This window comes from Ovis aries, chromosome 1 (genome assembly GCF_016772045.2).
Source record: "Ovis aries strain OAR_USU_Benz2616 breed Rambouillet chromosome 1, ARS-UI_Ramb_v3.0, whole genome shotgun sequence".
NCBI classification, from domain to species: Eukaryota; Metazoa; Chordata; class Mammalia; order Artiodactyla; family Bovidae; genus Ovis; species Ovis aries.
The window spans coordinates 246,224,684-246,244,267 of NC_056054.1; the positions used below are offsets into that span (position 1 = coordinate 246,224,684).

At 41.0% G+C, this 19,584-nt stretch overlaps 1 protein-coding gene across 2 annotated transcripts in view; it reads left to right on the plus strand.

Moving 5' to 3' along the window:
- SLC9A9 (solute carrier family 9 member A9) overlaps positions 1-19,584 on the plus strand; it is a 652,914-nt gene that overhangs the window by 527,390 nt on the left and 105,940 nt on the right. For both annotated transcript variants that reach the window (XM_004003282.5, XM_042235926.2), the window contains exon 14: positions 4,731-4,810. In XM_004003282.5, the coding sequence (XP_004003331.2) occupies positions 4,731-4,810 (80 nt within the window). The remainder of the gene's footprint in view (positions 1-4,730; positions 4,811-19,584) is intronic.

Below are 19,584 nucleotides of genomic sequence, written 5' to 3' on the forward strand. Positions count from 1 at the left end.
ATCATTATTATTGAATGGGAGACAGTCAGAGAACTCAAATCTTGGTCTTCAGTTTCTGGATCCTCTGCTTGTTCCAACATGTGTGCCACTTCTGGCATCCAAGAACTCAGGAGAGAAGATATATTACTAGCAATAAAGAAAATATCACCATGTTCCAGATTTTTCTGATGACTGCTCACATCCATTGTCCTGGGGTGTGATCGGATCTCAGCTTCAGAATAATCTAGGTAAATTGATGCTACCTGCTGTCCTCTGCCCATCTGGGCCCTCCCAGGCGCTTGCCCTCTGTGCTGCCTCATCAGATACTTCTCATGTTCCTGGGTGGCTGCAAAGGCTGGCCTTCCCTTGGAACATTTATCTTCAACCCCCAGTGAACAAGCAGAGCACATAGTGGACTAACTCATTTATTTCTCCTCATTTATTGATGGCCTTTCATAACCAGGTTATTAAGTCATCAATAACTTCAGAGAAATAAATGAATGGATCCAGAACTGGGCCAACAGATATTTAAGACATACTCTGAACATTTTATCTCAGATCAGCAGAAAAAGTCAACGCTGGGTCCTCAGTGGTATTTTCCTTACCTGGAAACACATGTTCTATATTTTATTCTAATGGAACCCAGTTTATTTCTCCACAAAGTAGTGAAATGACTAACATCTCCAGTATCCCAAGTAAATTAAAGTTTGAAAAATAGATTATAAGTGTTAACATTTTTTCCCAAAATACCATCTAGTATGTGTTGCTCTCATCAGCTGGCAAAAAAAAAAAAAAAATAGTTCTGGAAGATTTGCCAGAAATAGATTATAAATTCTTTCAGGAATATTTGTAAGTTCTGATATTCCCCTCAGAAGATAAACTAAAATGAAAAGGAGATGGAAAAGGGAGTGAAAGGCAGGGAGGGTTTCTAAGACCCTGAGAAACCCCTGAAATTTAGGAGTCTAAAGAAATTTGTAACACTAAAGTTACGTTTCTATACAGATACTTTCTGACATGTCAGTGGTTCAGCCACCTGAGAGCAGCCATGCATTTTATTTATGTTTGGGGGTTTATACAGCTGCTCTGTCTCAACCTTGGGTTGAGACATTTGCTCTAGTTTGCTCTTCACTAACCCCAGGACCCCACGATAAGAATCTTGGCTACTGCTGAGAAGCCACAAGTGTGGTTGGAAACCTCTCTGTGCCACAGTTGCCTCAGTTTCCTCATCTGTAAAGTGGGAATAATAATATATAAGCAGCACTTTGAATAGTGTCTGGTACATGGTATCTGTTCAAGAAGTGTCAGCTGTTATTGTTGTTGTCATTAATGATAATACAGTATTTTCCATATGGTTAGGACCTCAGAAACCAGTCAATCTATTTTCCTCAATTCATTTTACAGACAAGGAGACTGCAACCCAAATAGCTTATCAAGCAATGTACATTCTTTTCAACATTTAAAGGCTGAGTGAGAGACCAGCAGAAAGAATATCATCTTTGTTTTTTATTAACTTTTTATTTTGTATTGGATTATGGCCTATTAACAATGTTGTGATAGTTTTAGATGGAGAGTAAAGGATACTGTCATACATATACATGTATCCATCCTCCCCTAAACTTATTTCCCATCCAGGCTGCCACGTAAAATTGAGCAGAATTCCCTGTGCTATACAGTAGGTCCTTATTGGTTATCCATTTTATATATAGCAATGTGTACATGTTGATCCCAAACTTCCTAACTATCCCTTCCCCACTCCTTCCCCCTGGCAACCAAAAATTTGTTCTCTAAGTTTGTGAGTCTGTTTCTGTTAAAACATCATCTTTGAAATCCATGAGTCATGCATTCAAATTCTAGCTCTGTAGCTTGCTCGCTGTGTGACTTTGGACTCATCTCTTCTCTTTGAGTCTCACTAGATCCTCACTTGTAGAATAGGTATAACACAACTTACGCTGATGGATTGTTGCGAAAACTGAAAAATAATGACTGAAAAAGTTAATGACTGGATAATGTGACCAACACACTACCTAGGAATTAATGAGCATTCCATAGCTGAGGGCTATTACTGCAAATGTCATTCAATTGGGCTACTGCAAAGTGGGGGCTAGAAGCCTGGGCCCCTAACTGCCAGCTAAGCTCACCACTGTGCAGCTCACCTTAACTTAGAAACAAACAACCAAATAAAAAAACGGAAATTTGCTTAACTCCTTTCTATCAGTTTTCTTCAATGACTATCTTGTCATCAGTGGATGTTCAGTTCAGTTCAGTTGCTCAGTCGTGTCCGACTTTTTGTGACCCCATGAATCACAGCACGCCAGGCCTCCCTGTCCATCACCAACTCCCAGAGTTCACTCAGACTCACACCCATTGAGTCAGTGATGCCATCCAGCCATCTCATCCTCTGTCGTCCCCTTCTCCTCCTGCCCACAATCCCTCCCAGCATCAGAGTCTTTTCCAATGAGTCAACTCTTCGCATGAGGTGGCCAAAGTACTGGAGTTTCAGCTTTAGCATCATTCCTTCCAAAAGAAATCCCAGGGCTGATCTCTTTCAGAATGAATTGGTTGGATCTCCTTGCAGTCCAAGGGACTCTCAAGAGTCTTCTCCAACACCACGGTTCAAAAGCATCAATTCTTCAGCGTTCAGCCTTCTTCACAGTCCAACTCTCACATCCATACATGACTACTGGAAAAACCATAGCCTTGACTAGACTAGCTATCAAAACTAACTATGCCTCTTGATGGATTAAATTTGTAACTCCTTATTGTTCTTAAAAAAAGAAGAAGAAGAAGAAAGCAAACAAGAACTCCCCAGTGTTGGCCCAGAGCTTTTCTACCTAGTTTAGTTTAGGGAGAACAGTTTTACTCTCCCAGCTGTGCCCCAGCTGCTGACCTGTTTGAGAGATGGTGACTCAGAAACAGCTTGCAAATGTTCCAAGATGGTGAAGAAAACACTAAGTATAGCAACAACTTTGCAAATCTGACACCTTTTGCAGGGTAGAAATAGCTAGAGAAAAGTTCAGGGAAGAATGGAAATTGAACTGGACACCCTGGTTTCCTTTTACTGGAAATGTAATGAATAAATTCTAACTCTAGATAACAGGGCATGGCATTCCAGGTGTATCAGAAAACAGATCTATGGAACTCAAACATCCATGGAAAGATCATGGATGTCCCACTGAGGAGCTGGGGATGGGGCATGTGGTTAGGTAAGTTTGAGAAAAGCTTCCCTCTCAAAAGTTTACAATGCTCACTTATAAATGAAAGATTCTAAAAATTTCTGTAAATAGCAGTCCTGCTTAACATGCTCAAACCCACCTTTTCCTGAATGATTAGTACAGAATTTCCATCAACATCACATAGAACAGTGGCATGCTAAGGAATGCTATTTAGGAAACTATTCAATGTTGGAAATCAGAGATCTTCAACCACCAATGAGAAAGCCTGCCAGTTTGGGTTTTCATTTTATTGCTGAGTTTCTGTTTCAGTCATTTTAGACAGAGTTTAGATGGCTACCTAGAAAGGGATCACACTTAAGCTTTCTTACATCCCCATTTTGTTTGTGAGGCATGGCACTGAAGCACCTGCTGTGACATGTGTTTTGAAGCAGAATACAGCCTTTTGTGTTCAGTTATTTATCATTAACCATCAGTGGTACTGTCTGGAGAGGGGAATAAAAAGTAAATACATTAAATGAAGCAAATTAACTTAGATTAATCTAAAGGCTGGCTTTGGAGCAGCCAGTGGTTTGTCACTGTCTTCCATGCATCCTGATTTCTTGAGAATGTTCACTTACTAGTGGACTGTGAACTCTTGAAACCATTTGGAGATGGAAACCAAGGGTCCAAACAAAGCAATGAAATCCATTTTAATATATAAATGCTTTTAATGATGGAGATAACTGCAACTGATTGAAGTCCGGAATTTTCTTTTCTTAATATGTGAAATGGGATACAAAGAAAAAGATAAAATGTCACTGAATCTCCTTCATACCACACTGCAATGTTCATTATCATCTACCTGTATAAAGCTCACAAAAAAATTTTCACCTTTTCCCTTTTTCTCACTTTTTTATCCTCTACTGTTACATAATCACCCACCAAATGCTTTCTTTTTGTCCTTCTTAATTCCTTTTCTTTGTCCCTCCCACTGTGGTCCTTTTGGAAAAAAGATGGGAGGCAAGGGGGCTGGGAGATAAACACATTCAGTTATTATAGGCTTCTTAACAAGAATGTCTATTTCAAAACTTCAGAATTGAAGGGAAAGATATCAAAAAATTAACCAGAGCCTTTGGTAATGATCTATCGAAAAGAAAATGAATGAAAACTAGTTTAACAATGATTAGACTGTTAGCCCTTTAGTCTTGACCTTTTGGTAAATCATAAATAAATACCATCCAAATTTGACAGAAGTAACTGCCAAATTCCCACAACAGCAATCTGACCGAAATATCATTTTTATTGGTGTCAAAAAAGTGGCATTTCTAAGCTGTTTAATAAAACAGGGATTATTAAGAAAAGTAAATGTTGAATTATGCCACAAGAGTCTCATCCGTATCGCAAGATCTATGAGCTAATTGCTTGGCAGCTGCTTCACTATTTAGATAAAAATGCCTCTACCTGGAAAGTTGTTTTTTAAGTGGTTCAATTTGATATATAGTTAAAATATACTAAATACATACTATATATTAATGTTGATATGTCAGTATTTTATATTGATCATTTCTCTAATGACTTCTTCTACTGTCCCTTCTCCAGGAAGCAAACAATTTGGGTAAAAGCACGACAAAATCAGAGAGTGCCTGGCTCTTCAGAATGTGGTATGGCTTTGACCACAAGTATCCTTTGATAATGATCATCTTCCAGATCCTTCTATATGGCAGAGATGAACTTTGAGCACTTCATCACTGAGGTATGTGCCTCTGCTCTGCAAGAAACGCCAAAAGGTAAAGTGAATTTGTGACCAAATTTAACCGAAAGAATGATTTCAAATAATTAAAACGTATGTCATTTATACTTACGTGTTGCGAAGAGCTAACGTGAAATCTCTCAGAAACAACTGAATTTGGTGTGTGTGTGTGACAATCTACAATTTCCTAACGCCAGATGACAAAATCGTGGAGTCTTGAAAAATGGACCTATTTTACTGTTCATCCCTTTGTAAAAATATCTTATTTCTGGTGCAGTCGGTCAGGATGACAAAGCTCCTTCACCCCTCTGCTAGGAACCCATTTATCTGTTTTTGTTTCATGCTGTAAAAAATGAAAGGGAAGGGGGAGAAGGAAGAAGGAATGGTCCAAGGAGAAGAGTGAGTCCGGTCATCACACTGTGAAATAATACTACTTTGTTTTCCAGGAAACACTAAAGTTTTTTTGTGTGTTTTTTTTTTTTCCTAGTCAAGGGCAGTTTTAAAATTCTAGCAATCAGTGTAAACATAGTGGCTCAGATACACGTTGCCATGTGACTCACAGGGCCAAGAAGTCAGGCCTGGAGGGCTTTGCCATTGTGAGTTGCAGTAAGCGGTCCATCTCTAATCCCAGGCAAAAGCGCCACAGAAGAAAGGGAAGAATTGCGCTGAAAATTGAATGTGTTGGGTCTTTGTAGTTAGTTTTCCACAGTCACAAATCCCTCTCCTTTCAGGGAGAAAATGTCAGTCACTGGGTGATTTTAAAGCAGCTTGGCAGTGATTTAAGCCACAGCAGATCAGTGGGAGAGGAAGAAGAATTAAGAACGGGTAACAGAAAGTCAAAGAATAAGATGAAGAAGAGGTAAAAGCGGAAAGGGAAGAGGAGGCGAGAGAAATACAGGAAATTCACAGCAGAAAGGAAAACGAATTAGAGGAATGACTGTAGAAAAATACAAGAGTGACTCGAATAATCAAAAGTAAATCAAGGTTAAAATTAGAAAGCAATTCTGGGAAAGTAGAGCATTCCAAGAATTATGAAATAGAGATGTGGAAGGTAGAGGCTTTCTGAGATTATGGTTTTGTTTTTCCATATTCCTGTTATCTATGGACAAATACCTTGTCTTGCTCAGTCTTGAGCTTTCACGGACAGTGTAGGCTGCCTCCACCCTAAGAGTGGCGCATCTTGGCCATTAAGTGCCTGCAGGAGGTGCTGGTACCTCATTAACCATTCACGGGCCCCTGGCTTTTAGCAGGTTATGCAGGTTTAGGTTCCAGGTTGTGTTTCTTCTAGAAATATATTTCCCCTGCCATTGCTTAGGTATCAATAACCAAATTTGTAAGAAGTTATAAAAATCTGGCTAAAGAGTACATATCATGGCTGCTTGGTTATGACAAATGTACTGGAAGATAATGGTTTGGGGTTCCTGGACCCGATATCTGACTTGTGTGACCAGAGGCTTCCCCATCCATCCAAGCAACGTGCTGGATACCAGCTCAGTGTCCTACAGCCCGACTCAATCCTGACATTGCCTACCTGGGTACAGTGTCAGATCCTCTCAGGTAAGGGCTTGGTCCCACAAGGCTGCTGCCCTCACCTCTTCGGATGCCAGCCACAAGCCCAGGTTGCTACTCATGCTTCCAATCTATCGGCTACATGTTGGAGGTTCCATGACCTCCTCCTTGGATTCGATTAATTTGCTAGAAAACTTCACAGAACTCAGTAAAACATTTTACTTACAAGATCACTGGTTTATTATAAAAGGATATAACAGGAAAAGCCAGATGGAAGAAGTGCACAAGAGAAAGGACATGGAACTCCCACGGACTCTATGGGTACACCACTCTCCCCAAATCTCCACCTGTTCACCAACCGCTAAATTCTTCTCAAATCCATCCTTTTGAGGTTTTATGGAGGCTTCATTGCATAGGCACAATGGATGAATCATTGGCCCTTGGTGACTGAAATCCATTACCAGCCCTTCCCTATTTCCCAGACGTGGGGAAGGCAGGGCTTGAAAGTTCCAACCCTCTAATCACATGATTGGTTCTCCTGGTATCCAGCTCCTGACCTTAGACGGGGTCCAAATGTCACCCATTAACATAACAAAGGATGCCTTTTTGCTATCATCACCTAGGAAATTTAAGGGTTTTAGGAGCTCTGAGACAAAACTAGGGATGAAGACCAAATTGATATTTCTTATCATAAACCACAATATCACAAAATGGCAAATCAGAAATTAGATAAAAGATGGTTCTGTTCAAATTCTGACAGTGTTGTAAGGAATGCTTTACGATGAAGAAAAGAAATAAAATGGAAAAAAATAACTGGGAGACAAGAAAATGAAAGTGGCAACCATCCTCAAGTTTTATCTCAGAGCAATGACACTAAATTCAGATGATGTCATAGATTTTGTCTCACATTTCACCAGGGGATTGTTTCCATGTGATTATGGACAGACTAGCAAAACTGAAAGCAGGCTTAACACCCTTAGTAATATCTCTTCTCATGGTAATTTGTCCTCCTGTGCATTCATTCTAGAAGTTGCAGGACGACCATCACTGCATAAATATATTTTCTCTTAGAAAACAGAGCTTTTATATCCCAGTTATGCTCTGAATTCATACCCAAAGAGTAGCAAAACCAACCAGTTTCCACTCTGTACACTCTTGATTTGTCTGTATTTTTAGAGATAAATTATTCTCTTGGCATTTATGCTCATTCTGTTGTCCCCCCAGAACCCCAGTGCTGTACCCCCATGGACCTCATGGGTAGGCTATGCCAGGTTCGATCAGTGTACAGGTGATCTCCCTCTTCTAGGGTCAGGTTGCCTGGCTCAGGCCAAGACAGAAATTGTGAGGCCAAAAGAAATGGACTGTGCAGTTTGCAGCCGCTCAAGTTTCATTTTAGTAAAACTGCATCCTGCAAATGAAACATCATAAAGAATTACTGACAAGAGAAAAAGAAGAATAAATGAGCCTTTGTATGTACCTTTATCAGTCAGCATTCTCCGGAGAAACAGAATCAATAAGGAGTACACACGTATACATACGTGTACCTATACACATACACGTACACATGGATTTACTTCAAGGAATTGGCTTATGAGTTTGTAAGGGTGGCAAGTCCAGAATTTGTAGGGTAGGCTCTTAATCTAGACACTCTCAAGCAGGAGCTAAGATTCAGTAATCTTGAGATAAAATTTCTTCTTCCGCAGGGAAACCTCATTTTCCTCTTAAGTCCACTCAACCGATCAGATGAGACCCACTTACATTACTGAGGATCATCTCTTTAAAGTGAACTGACTGTAGATGCTAGTCACACCTACAGAATCCCTCCATAGCAACACCTAGATTAGGGTGTTGTTGTTTTTTAATTGGAGTATAATTGCTTCACAATGTTGTATTAGTTTCTGCTGTACAATAACATGAATCAGCTATAAGTATACATATATGCCCTCCGTCTTGAGCCTCCTTCCCACCCCTCTAGGTCATCTTAGGGCACCAAGTTGAGCTCCCTGTATTATATACAGTGGCTTTCCACTAGCCATCTATTTTCCTGCGGTAGTTTTAGAGTTTGATTGAATAACAAGGTAGCCTAGTCAAAAAAAGACATAAATCTTAAGTGTCACAGTACTCAGTCCACATTCAACTATTGTCCAATATTCAGACTCAAGGAAGAAAGATCCTCAGCTCACCATCTGCTGCTGCTGCTCACCATCGGTATCAATAAAAAACAAGTCACTATTGCTCATATAGTTTTGTTTTCTTTTTTTACTTTATCATAGCATAATTAATATATACTATTGTTTTTGTTCAGTCACTGAATCATGTCTGACTCTTTTGCCACCCCCATGGATTGTAGCCTGCCAGGCTCCTCTGTATGTGGAATTTCCCAGACAAGAATTCTGGAGTTACCATTTCCTTCTCCAGAGGATCTTCCTGACCCAAGGATTGAATCTGTGTCTCCTATGCAAGAGGTATCTCCTGCCCTGCATGTGGATTCTTTACCTCTGAGCGACCAGGGAAGCCCAGTTAATACACATGTATTCCTACAAAAATTTTCCAAAAGCTACAGAAGAATAAAAATAATAAAAGTTAGCATTCCATAAGGCTGAACAATGGCCAAGCACTGTGTTGAGTACTTTACATTATAATTTCATGTCACCTCCACAGCTCTGTAGGCGAGTGGGAGGGTCTAAGGGTATAATACCACACAAATGGACTACTGATTGTGTCCACCTCTGATGGAACAGCCTGAGCTCTCTCATTCAAGAACATTGCTGGAAGCCTATGGTGCCAAAATTGATGATTAATTAAGATTTCATTATGATTCCCTGTGGGCAGCAATTCTGAGTCATGCGATGCAGAGCAGAAATTGAGAAGGGGAAGATGTTACTGCACACCAGTGCTTTCCATTGAGAACATTATTTTGTTTAATCCTAATAACCACCCTTTCAGTTTCATTCTCACAAAGCCTCTCTTTGAGGTGAAAGAAACAAAATCTCAAAGGACTTAAATAGCTTTCTTAAGGTTCCATACCTAGTGTCAGTTCCATGGTTCAAGCCCAGATCTATCACAATCTAAAACCCATAAATACCCTTAAATGAACTTTATCATTAACAACTCTGTGTCCTTGATAGCCCTTATTTACATGTAAACCCCATCTCCATACCTTCAGAATTCACTATTAAAGCAGTGACTATTATGACTGCTCACATTGTGTCGTGCAGAGCTCACATCTCATACATTTGTTGAATATATATGGGGTGATGCTTTGAGAAGACTCTTGAGAGTCCCTTGGACAGCAAGAGGATCAAATCAGTCAATCAACCCTGAATATTCATTGGAAGGACTGATGCTGAAGCTTCAGTACTCTGGCCACCTGATGCAAACAGATGGACTCACTAGAAAAGACCCTGATGTTGGGAAAGATTGAAAGCAGGAGGGGAAGAGGGCGACAGAGGATGAGATGGTTGGATGGCATCGCCGATTCAATGGACATGAACTTGGGCAAACTTCAGAAGATGGTGAGAGACAGGGAGGCCTGGCTTGCCATAGTCCACGTGGTCACAAAGAGTCAGACACGACTTGGTGACTGAACCCACACAAGGTTAGGGATCCTGGTAGGTCACCCTAAGAACACTACCACTGAGGAGTCTCCAAGTTTCTGAATCAGGTTCTCAGCTTTTCAGAGGCAGAGAGTTCAATATGCCAAAGACTCCAAGAATGGCTTAGTTTCATAGAAATGGATGCACTCTAGCCAAACTCCAGGAGGGACAAGTAGAAAGCAAACATCAAATTCCCAAATCATCATAGGTATCCTCATGGCGGGGAGGGAAATTCTTTTTTCTTTATTTCTTTACTTTTAAATTTATTTTTGGCTGTGCTGGGTCTTCGATGCTGCACATAGGCTTTCTCTAGTTGCAGTGAGTGGGGGCTTCCCTTCACTGCGGTGTGCAGGTTTCTCATTGTGGTGGCTTCTCTCGTTGTGGTGCACGGGCTCTGGGGCATGCGGGCTTCAACAGTTGTGCTCCCAGGCATTGGAGAAGGCAATGGCAGCCCACTCCAGTGTCCTCGCCTGGAGAATCCCAGGGACGGGGGAGCCTGGTGGGCTGCCATCTATGGGGTCGCACAGAGTCAGACACAACTGAAGCGACTTAGCAGCAGCAGCAGGCTCTAGAGCACAGACTCAGTAGCTGTGGTGCAGCTGCTTAATTGCCCAGTGACATATGGGATTTTCCCCATAAGTGATCGATCAATACACGGGATCAAACCCATGTCCATTGCATTGGCAGGCAGATCCTCAACCATTGGACCCCCAGGGAAGTCTGGGGAGGGATAGTCCTTCCCAGCCTTCAGAAGGGTCAAGTCACAGTCTGGTCCCTGATGTCCCTCCGGCCCCCTCTCTTCGTCTTGCTCACTGGCTCACTCGACTCCAGCCCCCGTGGCCTTCCTGAGATGCACCAAGCACCTCACTGCTTCAGGGCATTGGCACTGCTCCTCTTCCTGCCCTCTCACTTGGGATACTCTTCTCTCATTCACATGCCTCCCTCCTTCAACTCTTCCATCCAGCTTAGCAGTGAGACCTTCCAGGTTCCATATGTGAAGTAGCTGTCCCAAGAGAAGCGCTCCCTCACCCCTTCCCTGCTTCGTTTTTCACCATTATGCTTATTACCATCTGACACTGTGTGTATTTTTTGTATTTGTTATAATATTCTTCACCAACCAGGATATATGCTTTCTGGGGACAGGGATCTGAGTCTGTACTCAAGGCATAGAATAGTATTTAGCACACAGTGAACACTCAATATATATTCGTTGAATGAATGAATGAATCAAGCAAGCAACATTTTCTATCCAGGGCACCTTCATTCTACACCCTGATATAACAGAAAAATCCAATTAATTATCTGAAGGTTGCTAAGTGAGTATGAAAGCAGAGCAAGGCAGAGCAGGTTATCCTAGTTGTTTTCACCCAGGCTGCCTTTTAGCACCAAAAAGCACATCCCATGGACACCCACCTCTCCCCTCAGCCTCAGTGTCCCTGGCAGGGACAGCCACCACAGTCCACTTGGATCCCTGTTGCCTCACTGATCTCCTTCCTATGGTTGGTCCATTTTCCCTTAGGTTTAATTAGCACACCTGATCTCGTCTATGCAAGCCTGGCTCTGGCTTAGAAGCCTTTGTCTGTCTGAGTGACTGTATCTTATCTCACCAATTGTGTATTGATTTTATTTGTGTACAGAAGTCAGAACTTCAGAGCTACCTATCATCCTCACTAACAATCTCTTATAATGAGAAGAAATTGATGCCCCCTTACTCAGATTTTAAGACATCAGATAAAACGGCTTGCTTAGATTCACAGTGTTACAGCTGGTGTGGGAGTCGTAGGTTGCCCCGTTCATTGGTGACTAATAATGCAGCTGGACTGTCTGCTTCCTACTGTCTCTCTGTTTTATCATTTATTGTCTCTCTCCTTAAGTATGTGTATATATTTGTTCTACAAATGTGAATGACAGAGGATAAGAATGACCTTTTCCAAAATAAAAAGGGCAGCCTAAAATCATTTTTAGCACTTCCTGAATGCTGGCAACCACCAAAAATAAGGAGTTATCCTGTGGTTGCCAACATTTTACATAGTGTAAAGAAAGCACAAAGATAACAATGGATTGGCAAGTTGACACAGTAACAGAATTACATAAAGTCTCATGGATGAAGACTTCCTTCCCATCACTGGCTTGAAATGAACTGTGCACTGAGATATTACTAACAAAATATAAAACCCATGGCAGATGTGTGGATGCTGTGGCATTTGAGTTTTCCATTAAAAAGTCTGGCAAGAAAAGTGGCAGATGCCAGACCCCCTCCTGGACAAAAGAGTGACATTGCCTTCTAGGGAAAGTCTAATGTGAACATCAGGATAATCCAAAAGGATGCTTGGAACCAGGTATTGGAATGGCATTGTAGTCTTAAAAGAAAAAAAGAAGGAAAAAGAACACGTTTCCTCTTAAAACTTGACAGAATTCATTATATCCCACACAGACATGCTTATTTTAAATCATAGGTATGAATATTGTGAGCAGCAATTTCCATTTTAAATGATGATCACTGCATTGCAGTTTTTTCTACTCTGACTAGCGGAGCATCTATGAATTATTTATTGGATTGGTACTGTGGCCTTGTGAATGACTTGAGTTTACTTCGCAAAAAACTCTCAGAGGAACAAGGAATATTAGCTCTGTGATTCCCGTTTTATAAATGAGGCAACTGAGCCCAAACGAGGGAAAAGACACCTCTAAGGTCAGTGAAGGACTTGGAGGCAGCATTCATAATCAACAAAGAGTGGGCTGTGTCCACCCGAAGAATCCACGGGTCCCTGTTCCAGGAGTCCCTTCACTGAGCGTTAATATACATGTGATGCTATGTTGTAAGTATGCCTGGCCTACAGTTGGTAATTTGACATGATAGCTTCTTGAGTAGCTCATCAAAAACTTGACCAGTCTGTAAGTAGGATGTGTTTTACTTTAAGCAGAAATCCAGAGGGATAGCAGAGGATATAAGTAAGATGCTTTTTGTTGAACTTATTGAGTGCCTACTATGTGCCAGACAACATATTAGGTAGGTATGAGGCCAATAGCAAACGAGGTAGGCAAGGTTGACTCTCATGAGGTCTTGCTTATTTGACTCATTAAAATCCATCATAACTCCAGAGCTCCTTGAAATGCCAGGTGATCTTTAGTGCGGGAAAGAGAGACATTGGCACCAGCAGAGTTTAATGGGGGGAATTTTTTAGGGAGCCATAAATTAAAATAATTTGTCACCCTTACTTGCAAAATGTAACCAGATACCTCCATAAGTGGTTTCAGAAAGCCCCAAAACTTCAAACGATTTGAAACAAATGTAAGCAGTCAGCTTTCTGAAGACTCCCTCTAAATACATCCCTGATGGTATCCCATGTGAGGATGTACACAGCATTATAACTGCTTCCCTCCCAGGATGCTGGCTGCAGGAAAGAGCTGAGCTTCAGCAGTGGTGCAGCCAGCCCTCTCACCCAGGTGGTTAATCCACTGGGTATGCAGCTTGGTTTTTGGTCATCCTTGTCCTCACAAATGCTAATGTAGAAAGATCTTGTAGATAACCTTTGATTTAGCACTTAAGTATAATTAAATTAAAATTCACTAAAAGAAAACACTAGCTTCCTGGATCCTTGTGTTCCTTGACTGCTTGGTGAGAACCAAAGTAGGGGGATGTTATCAGTACCTGCCAATAGCTGTCTTTGTTCAGGTCATAACTTCGCTCTTCCATAATTTCTTCTTCCATATCATGGGAATAATAAACACTATCCTCTGTTTTGATTAAGTCCATTGGAAAAGTTGGCTAGTTATTTACTCAGCTTTGTACTGATGGCAGTTTGTTCAACCATCTCTCAGAGCCAAAACATGATTAAAACAGTTAAATAGTGCAATTTTCTTCAGACCCTGTGGCCTAAATACATTGAAGTATTCCATAACTGGACTGAAACTTTTCTGGAGTCTTGACAAGTGACTACAAGTATGACATTGTGAATTGTTGCCTGAACATGTTGCATAATCTACTGTGATTGTGGAAAGTTTTGGATCCCAAGATGATAGATAATTGAGTTTTTTTACAATAATCTCAGGATTCTGTAAGAGTTTTGGCATCGTTGATTTGTTTTGCTTTATCCCCTGTAAAAGTTTTAATAATAATTCTGTTAAATGAGAATGCTTTCTCATTTCATCTTCACTGTAAGCAAAATGAAAATCTGAATTTATGCAAATAGGAAATCAGGTGACTCCTCCTCTTCTAAAATAGATTCATAAAAAAATTTTTTTAATCCATTTTTTAAAAAAACTTTTTTTTTTCAAAACAACTAGTTTTATTGGTTTCTGTGACGCTTAAGATGGATCTGTCTCATTGTGGCTTCTTCTTTGCCTTTGGATGTGGGGTATCTTTTTTTTTACGGTTCCAGCATCCTCTGTCAATGGTTGTTCAACAGCTAGTTGCAATTTTGGTGCTCTGTCAGGAAGAGATGACCACAGGTACTTCTACTCTGCCGTCTTGAACCAGAGGTCCATTTTTTTAAAAATCTTTTGAGCACTTTCTCATTGAAAAGCACAACGTTAGGCTTTCCTCTCTTCTGTTTATTCATGTATTCATTACATATTTATCAAGAGGCTACTGTAAGTCATGTACTATATTCAGCATGAGGAATACAGCTGTTGACAAGTTCTCACAGAGCTCACATTCCAATCTGGTTCTGTTTTTAAGTTTCTGATTTACAGATGTCTTTCCAGAAAATGATAACGGTGTAAAGAAAGATAAACATCAACATTCTACTCTTGGTTTTTATCAAATAGAGGAAGGTCTGGCTCAGGGTCAAGGTTTGTGGATTTATTGTAGCTTACTCACTCATGGGGTCGCAAAGAGTCGGACATGACTGAACGACTGAACTGAACTGAACTGAATTCACTTACTAGTTGTGTCCTTTTAGGAATGTTATTTACCCTCTCTGGGCCTCAGTCTCTCAGCTGAGAGACAAGAATAATACAAGTCCTTACCTTATAAGTTTGTTTTGAGGATTAAATGAGTTAACCCAAAGCACTCAGCAAAGTACGCAATAATGTGAGCTTTATTATTGTCATCACTACCTGTTGATGTCTGTTTCTCTTCAAAGAAGGCATCATGTAATGTAATTAGTATTCATTGTCATTTGTTATTTCTGGGTGACTAAAATATCCATGATCATGTAGGCCTGTAATAATTTTTAGTTGCAATAGCCACATTTTAAAACAGTAAGAAAGTCTCAGTATCCATAAACAAAAGGTTCCACTCGGGTTGTAAATCAAATGCAACTCTTCTGACTCAATTTGAGTCAATGGACATAGCTGGGTGTTCGACACCTCCTTGTGTTCCCTATGATGCACATGTGATTGTTTCATTTACGATTTTTCTAAGTTATAGTACTTCATCCCATAGTTATTTTTCTGGAAATGACACCATAGAGAGCAATTTTGACTTGACAGAGAAGTACAGCAATTTTTCTGCCCACAATGGAAGCTGTACAAGCCTTCAATGATAATTATTCCTCTTGTACCTTCTTGTGATAAAGGAAATCTTTTAATGGCACCTGGTAGGTGAAGCCATCATGTTTTGTCATTAGCACTGCAATGTTACATTTGAAGATTTCTAGGTCAGTACATACTGAATCATTTTATTAGAAATAAAGAAGAAGGAAAAAATGTTAAGGTTGACAAAAAATATATATAATCTTAATGTGGTCAGTTTTGAACTTAGTTTCAGGATTTCATCCCCATAGGGGAAAAAAGAGTATTTTGTTTAAATTGTCTTTCGTTGCTACTTGGTCACTCCTTCTCAGTCACAGGAACAAGCCATTTACAGGCTGACGACAAATCCACGTGTTGTCTGAGACATGTTAGCAGCATGAGCCTTGGTTGCTATGGTTCATATATTCTCACCGGACAGGGAGACAGAGGCCAAGTCTGTTTTGCGGGTGGCAGGTACTCAGCCCTGATCTGCATATGAAGCGGCCATAGACACAGCACAAGGCATGCGGGCAGACACGGGCCTGCTCTGATGAGAGTTCACTCCACAAGGCGGATGGTGATGACGTATCCTCAGCATAGGTCACGCCAACTCATAAGTAAGAGCGGGTAAAGAGGTGTGTGTGCTGGTCGTGAATGGGGGAAGTAACTGTAGGAGAAATCACTGCTGTTCTTCTAGTCCTGTGGGAAAGAGTCCGGGGAGGAACTGGGATTTCCTGACATGAAATTAAACAATGGGAAGGGAAGAAGAGTATTCTCCGCAGAGGGAATACCGTGGAGGGGGTCTTATGACAAGTGTGGCATCAACAGCTCGTAGAAGCCTGAGTAAAGCTGCCTGAAAGACAGAGTTGGGAGATGAAATAGGACGTAGTCTCCAGAGAACTGTAGGGTCAGCCCATGGAGCCAAGGAGGAAACTCTTATTCCCTACACCTAGTGCAATCAAAATTCTCTCTCACTGGGACCTCCCTGGTAGTCCAGTGGTTAAGACTTCACCTGCCAGTGCAGGGGGTGTTGGTTCAATCCCTGGTTAGGAAACTAAGATGGCACATGGCTTGCCGCCAAACATACAAAAAATAACTCCATAAAACAGACGTGATGTTGTAACAAATTCAATAAAGACTTTCAAAAATGGTTCACATTTTTAAAAAATCTTTAAACAATTCCCTCTCATTGGTATTAATTTTTTTCCTTTGGTAATTCAGATGGCTAGCATTAGGGTAATGTGTCACAGGCTAAAGAACCTTGAGAGTTCCTTTTCTGGCACAAATTTGATTCATCTGCTGACAGTCATTTATCAGGTACCTACACATTTAATGCTTCCAGAATTAACTTGAATTTTACTATTTCCCCTGGAAAAAATAAATATGTTGTTTAAATTACCTTTAATCATTTTAACTAAATTTTGTTCTAATACTTCTTTTCCAGAAGAGAAAAATATATATAAGTATGCTTTCTAGCTTCTTCTGAAGCCACAGAGATAAATAAGAAATGACGGTTGCCCTCAAAATGTGATAACGAGGTAGAGACAGCAGCCACCACTCTAAGAACTGTATTAAAGTTATGAGCAAAAAGTGTTATGGAAACCAGAGGTGTGTGTAACCAGTTCACCAGTTTTGGAGAATCAGAGAATCTACATGGAAGTCACTTTGAAACCAGAGGGAGGAAAAAGTGGCGGTGGGGGGAAGAATCTGTAAGGAGCTGGACTGAGGATGTGAAGGGCATTCTGACAATAAAACAGCTCAGGCAGGGGCACAAACAGGGTGTGAGATGTTTGGAAAATGTTAAGAGTTTCAGTGAAGCTAGATCAGTGGGGAGTGAAACTATAGAGTTCTCATGTGGACAGATTGGGCTGGACCACACGTGTCATAGTCAAGAAGATGGATTTTATCTAATCGACAGTGGGAGACCAAGGCCTCGCTTTAAGCACAGAGTCACACAGTCCGTTTTGCTATAATGAGAACTCACAGCTGTGTGGAGGGGTGACAGGGAAAACAATAAACTTAGGACAATTCTGGACAGTTGCTCTCAAGAACACCCACCTGTTTTCTGTGTGGATGAAAATGAGGACAAGAATGTTCTTATTCTCCTTTGAAAAACATTTGGGAACCCTTGATATTTGTTTCAGGGACTTCCCTGCCGGTCCAGTGGTTAAGATTCCGCCCTTGCAATGCAGGGGGCGCTGGTATGATCTGGTTGGGGAACTAAGAGCTCACATTCCTAGCCAGTGTGGCCAGAAAAACAAATAAATTATCACTACAGCCCTATAAAATAGGTCATTTAAATATATATGTGTGTGTGTGTGTATGTGTGTGTGTGTTTCAAAACCAGGATTCTGTAACAATCTAGAGGGCTGGGAAAGGTTGGGAGTTGGGAAGGAGGTTCAAGTGGGAGGAAACATATATAGGTGGATGCATGCTAAGTTACTCAGTCTTGTCCAACTCTTTGGGACCCCAGGGACTGTAGCCCTCCAGGCTCTGCTGTGCATGGGACTCTCCAGGCAAGAATACTGGAGCCGGTTGCCATAGATCTTCCCAACCCAGAGATGGAAACTGCATCCTTGCGTCTCCTGCATTGGCAGGTGGGTTCTTTACCGCTAATGCCACCTGGGAAGCCTCAACATAAGTACACCTATGGCTAATTCATGTTGATGTATGGCAGAAATTTAACCAATATTGTAAAGCAATTATCCTTCAATTAAAAATAAATTTAAATATATTTATGTTTCCAAACACAAATGTGTTAAAATAGAAAGGTGTCATTTCATTAAGAGATTGATTTTTTTTTTTTTTTTAGCTTCCATTAAGGAAAATGATCTGGTGGTGAAATTTTTAGGGTGTACCAGGAGGTTTTCTGGTTCAAAAGCCAACTAATTCAGCTTAGCTTCTTGTCTTACAATTACCTTCCCATGGTCAGAATTGGGAGCACCTCTGACAGAAAATGTCAGATTAAAAACCACTTTCAAACAAAAGGCTGTTTTCTGTTCCCAAACTGATAAACTAGAATGCCACCAGCCCTCAGGCCACACTCAGCCCTGGGGTCAGCCACTTACCAGTGGTAACTGACGCTTTCGAATGTAGGGGAAGAAGCACAAGAGAGCTAACCTTTTTCCAGAGGAAACAGACACATCCTCAAAGCATTGCCTTTGACATTCTTTAAAGCCATTTCCTTGGAATTCCTTGAAGTCCACCAGTGTGCTGAGTTTCGCTGACCTGCTGCCCGTAAACATAGCCAGAGCTGCTTTCCAACTTACAAATACAGTGTTTAATAGCTGGAACAGGAAAGACCACACGTAACTGCTGTGTCCCTTCCTCACTACCCTTTCCTGAAGCCACAAACACCTCTTCACACATCCCTCAGCACCAGCAGAACTTGGTTGCAGGTGCCAAGCTCTTTGCTTTTCCTTCCCCTGCTTCATGTAGACAAAGGTCATACTTGCAGCTCCCAAGAAAAGGCCCGGCTGCCTGCATGCCCTATGAGAGGAGGGGACCCCTCTCAGGAGCAGGGACCCCACATCTTAAACAGCATAAGCCCAGAAGCCTAGTCTTTAGTTTAACCGATTCTTTTTCCTTTATTATTATTATTTTTTTTAATTTTTACTCTCAATCTCAAGTCCTCGGGCCTTCTCTGAACTGCAGTGTTCAGAAGATGAACATTATGGTAATTGGTAATTGCACAAGCACTTTGCAAACATCAAGTGCTTCATAAAGTTGAAATGATACCAAATCCAGTGACAGTTTTATAGGCCTGAAGGCCCTCAGACTCACTATGCAGATATAAACAAAGAACTTTATTACATTTTTATTATTTTTAAATTCTAGCTGATTTCCTGCTCTATTCGGGATTATTATGAGCACACAAGTCTCTTCTCAGTCCTCAGATGGGCCTTACTGAGAAATCTTTCTCCCCAGATCCCTGGCGCTCACAGTCCCATTCTTCTGAAGATGATCCACTGTGAAATGGATGCATCCCATTCCTCTTATCAATTAGCCTGTTAAGAATGCCTGTCCTTGCACAATCTCACGTGCAAGCGAAAGCCACAAAAGTCACACTCAAAAGCAGAGAGTAGGGTGGCGGCTACCAGGGGAAATGAAGAGATGTGGGTCACAGGGGGCAAAGCTTCAG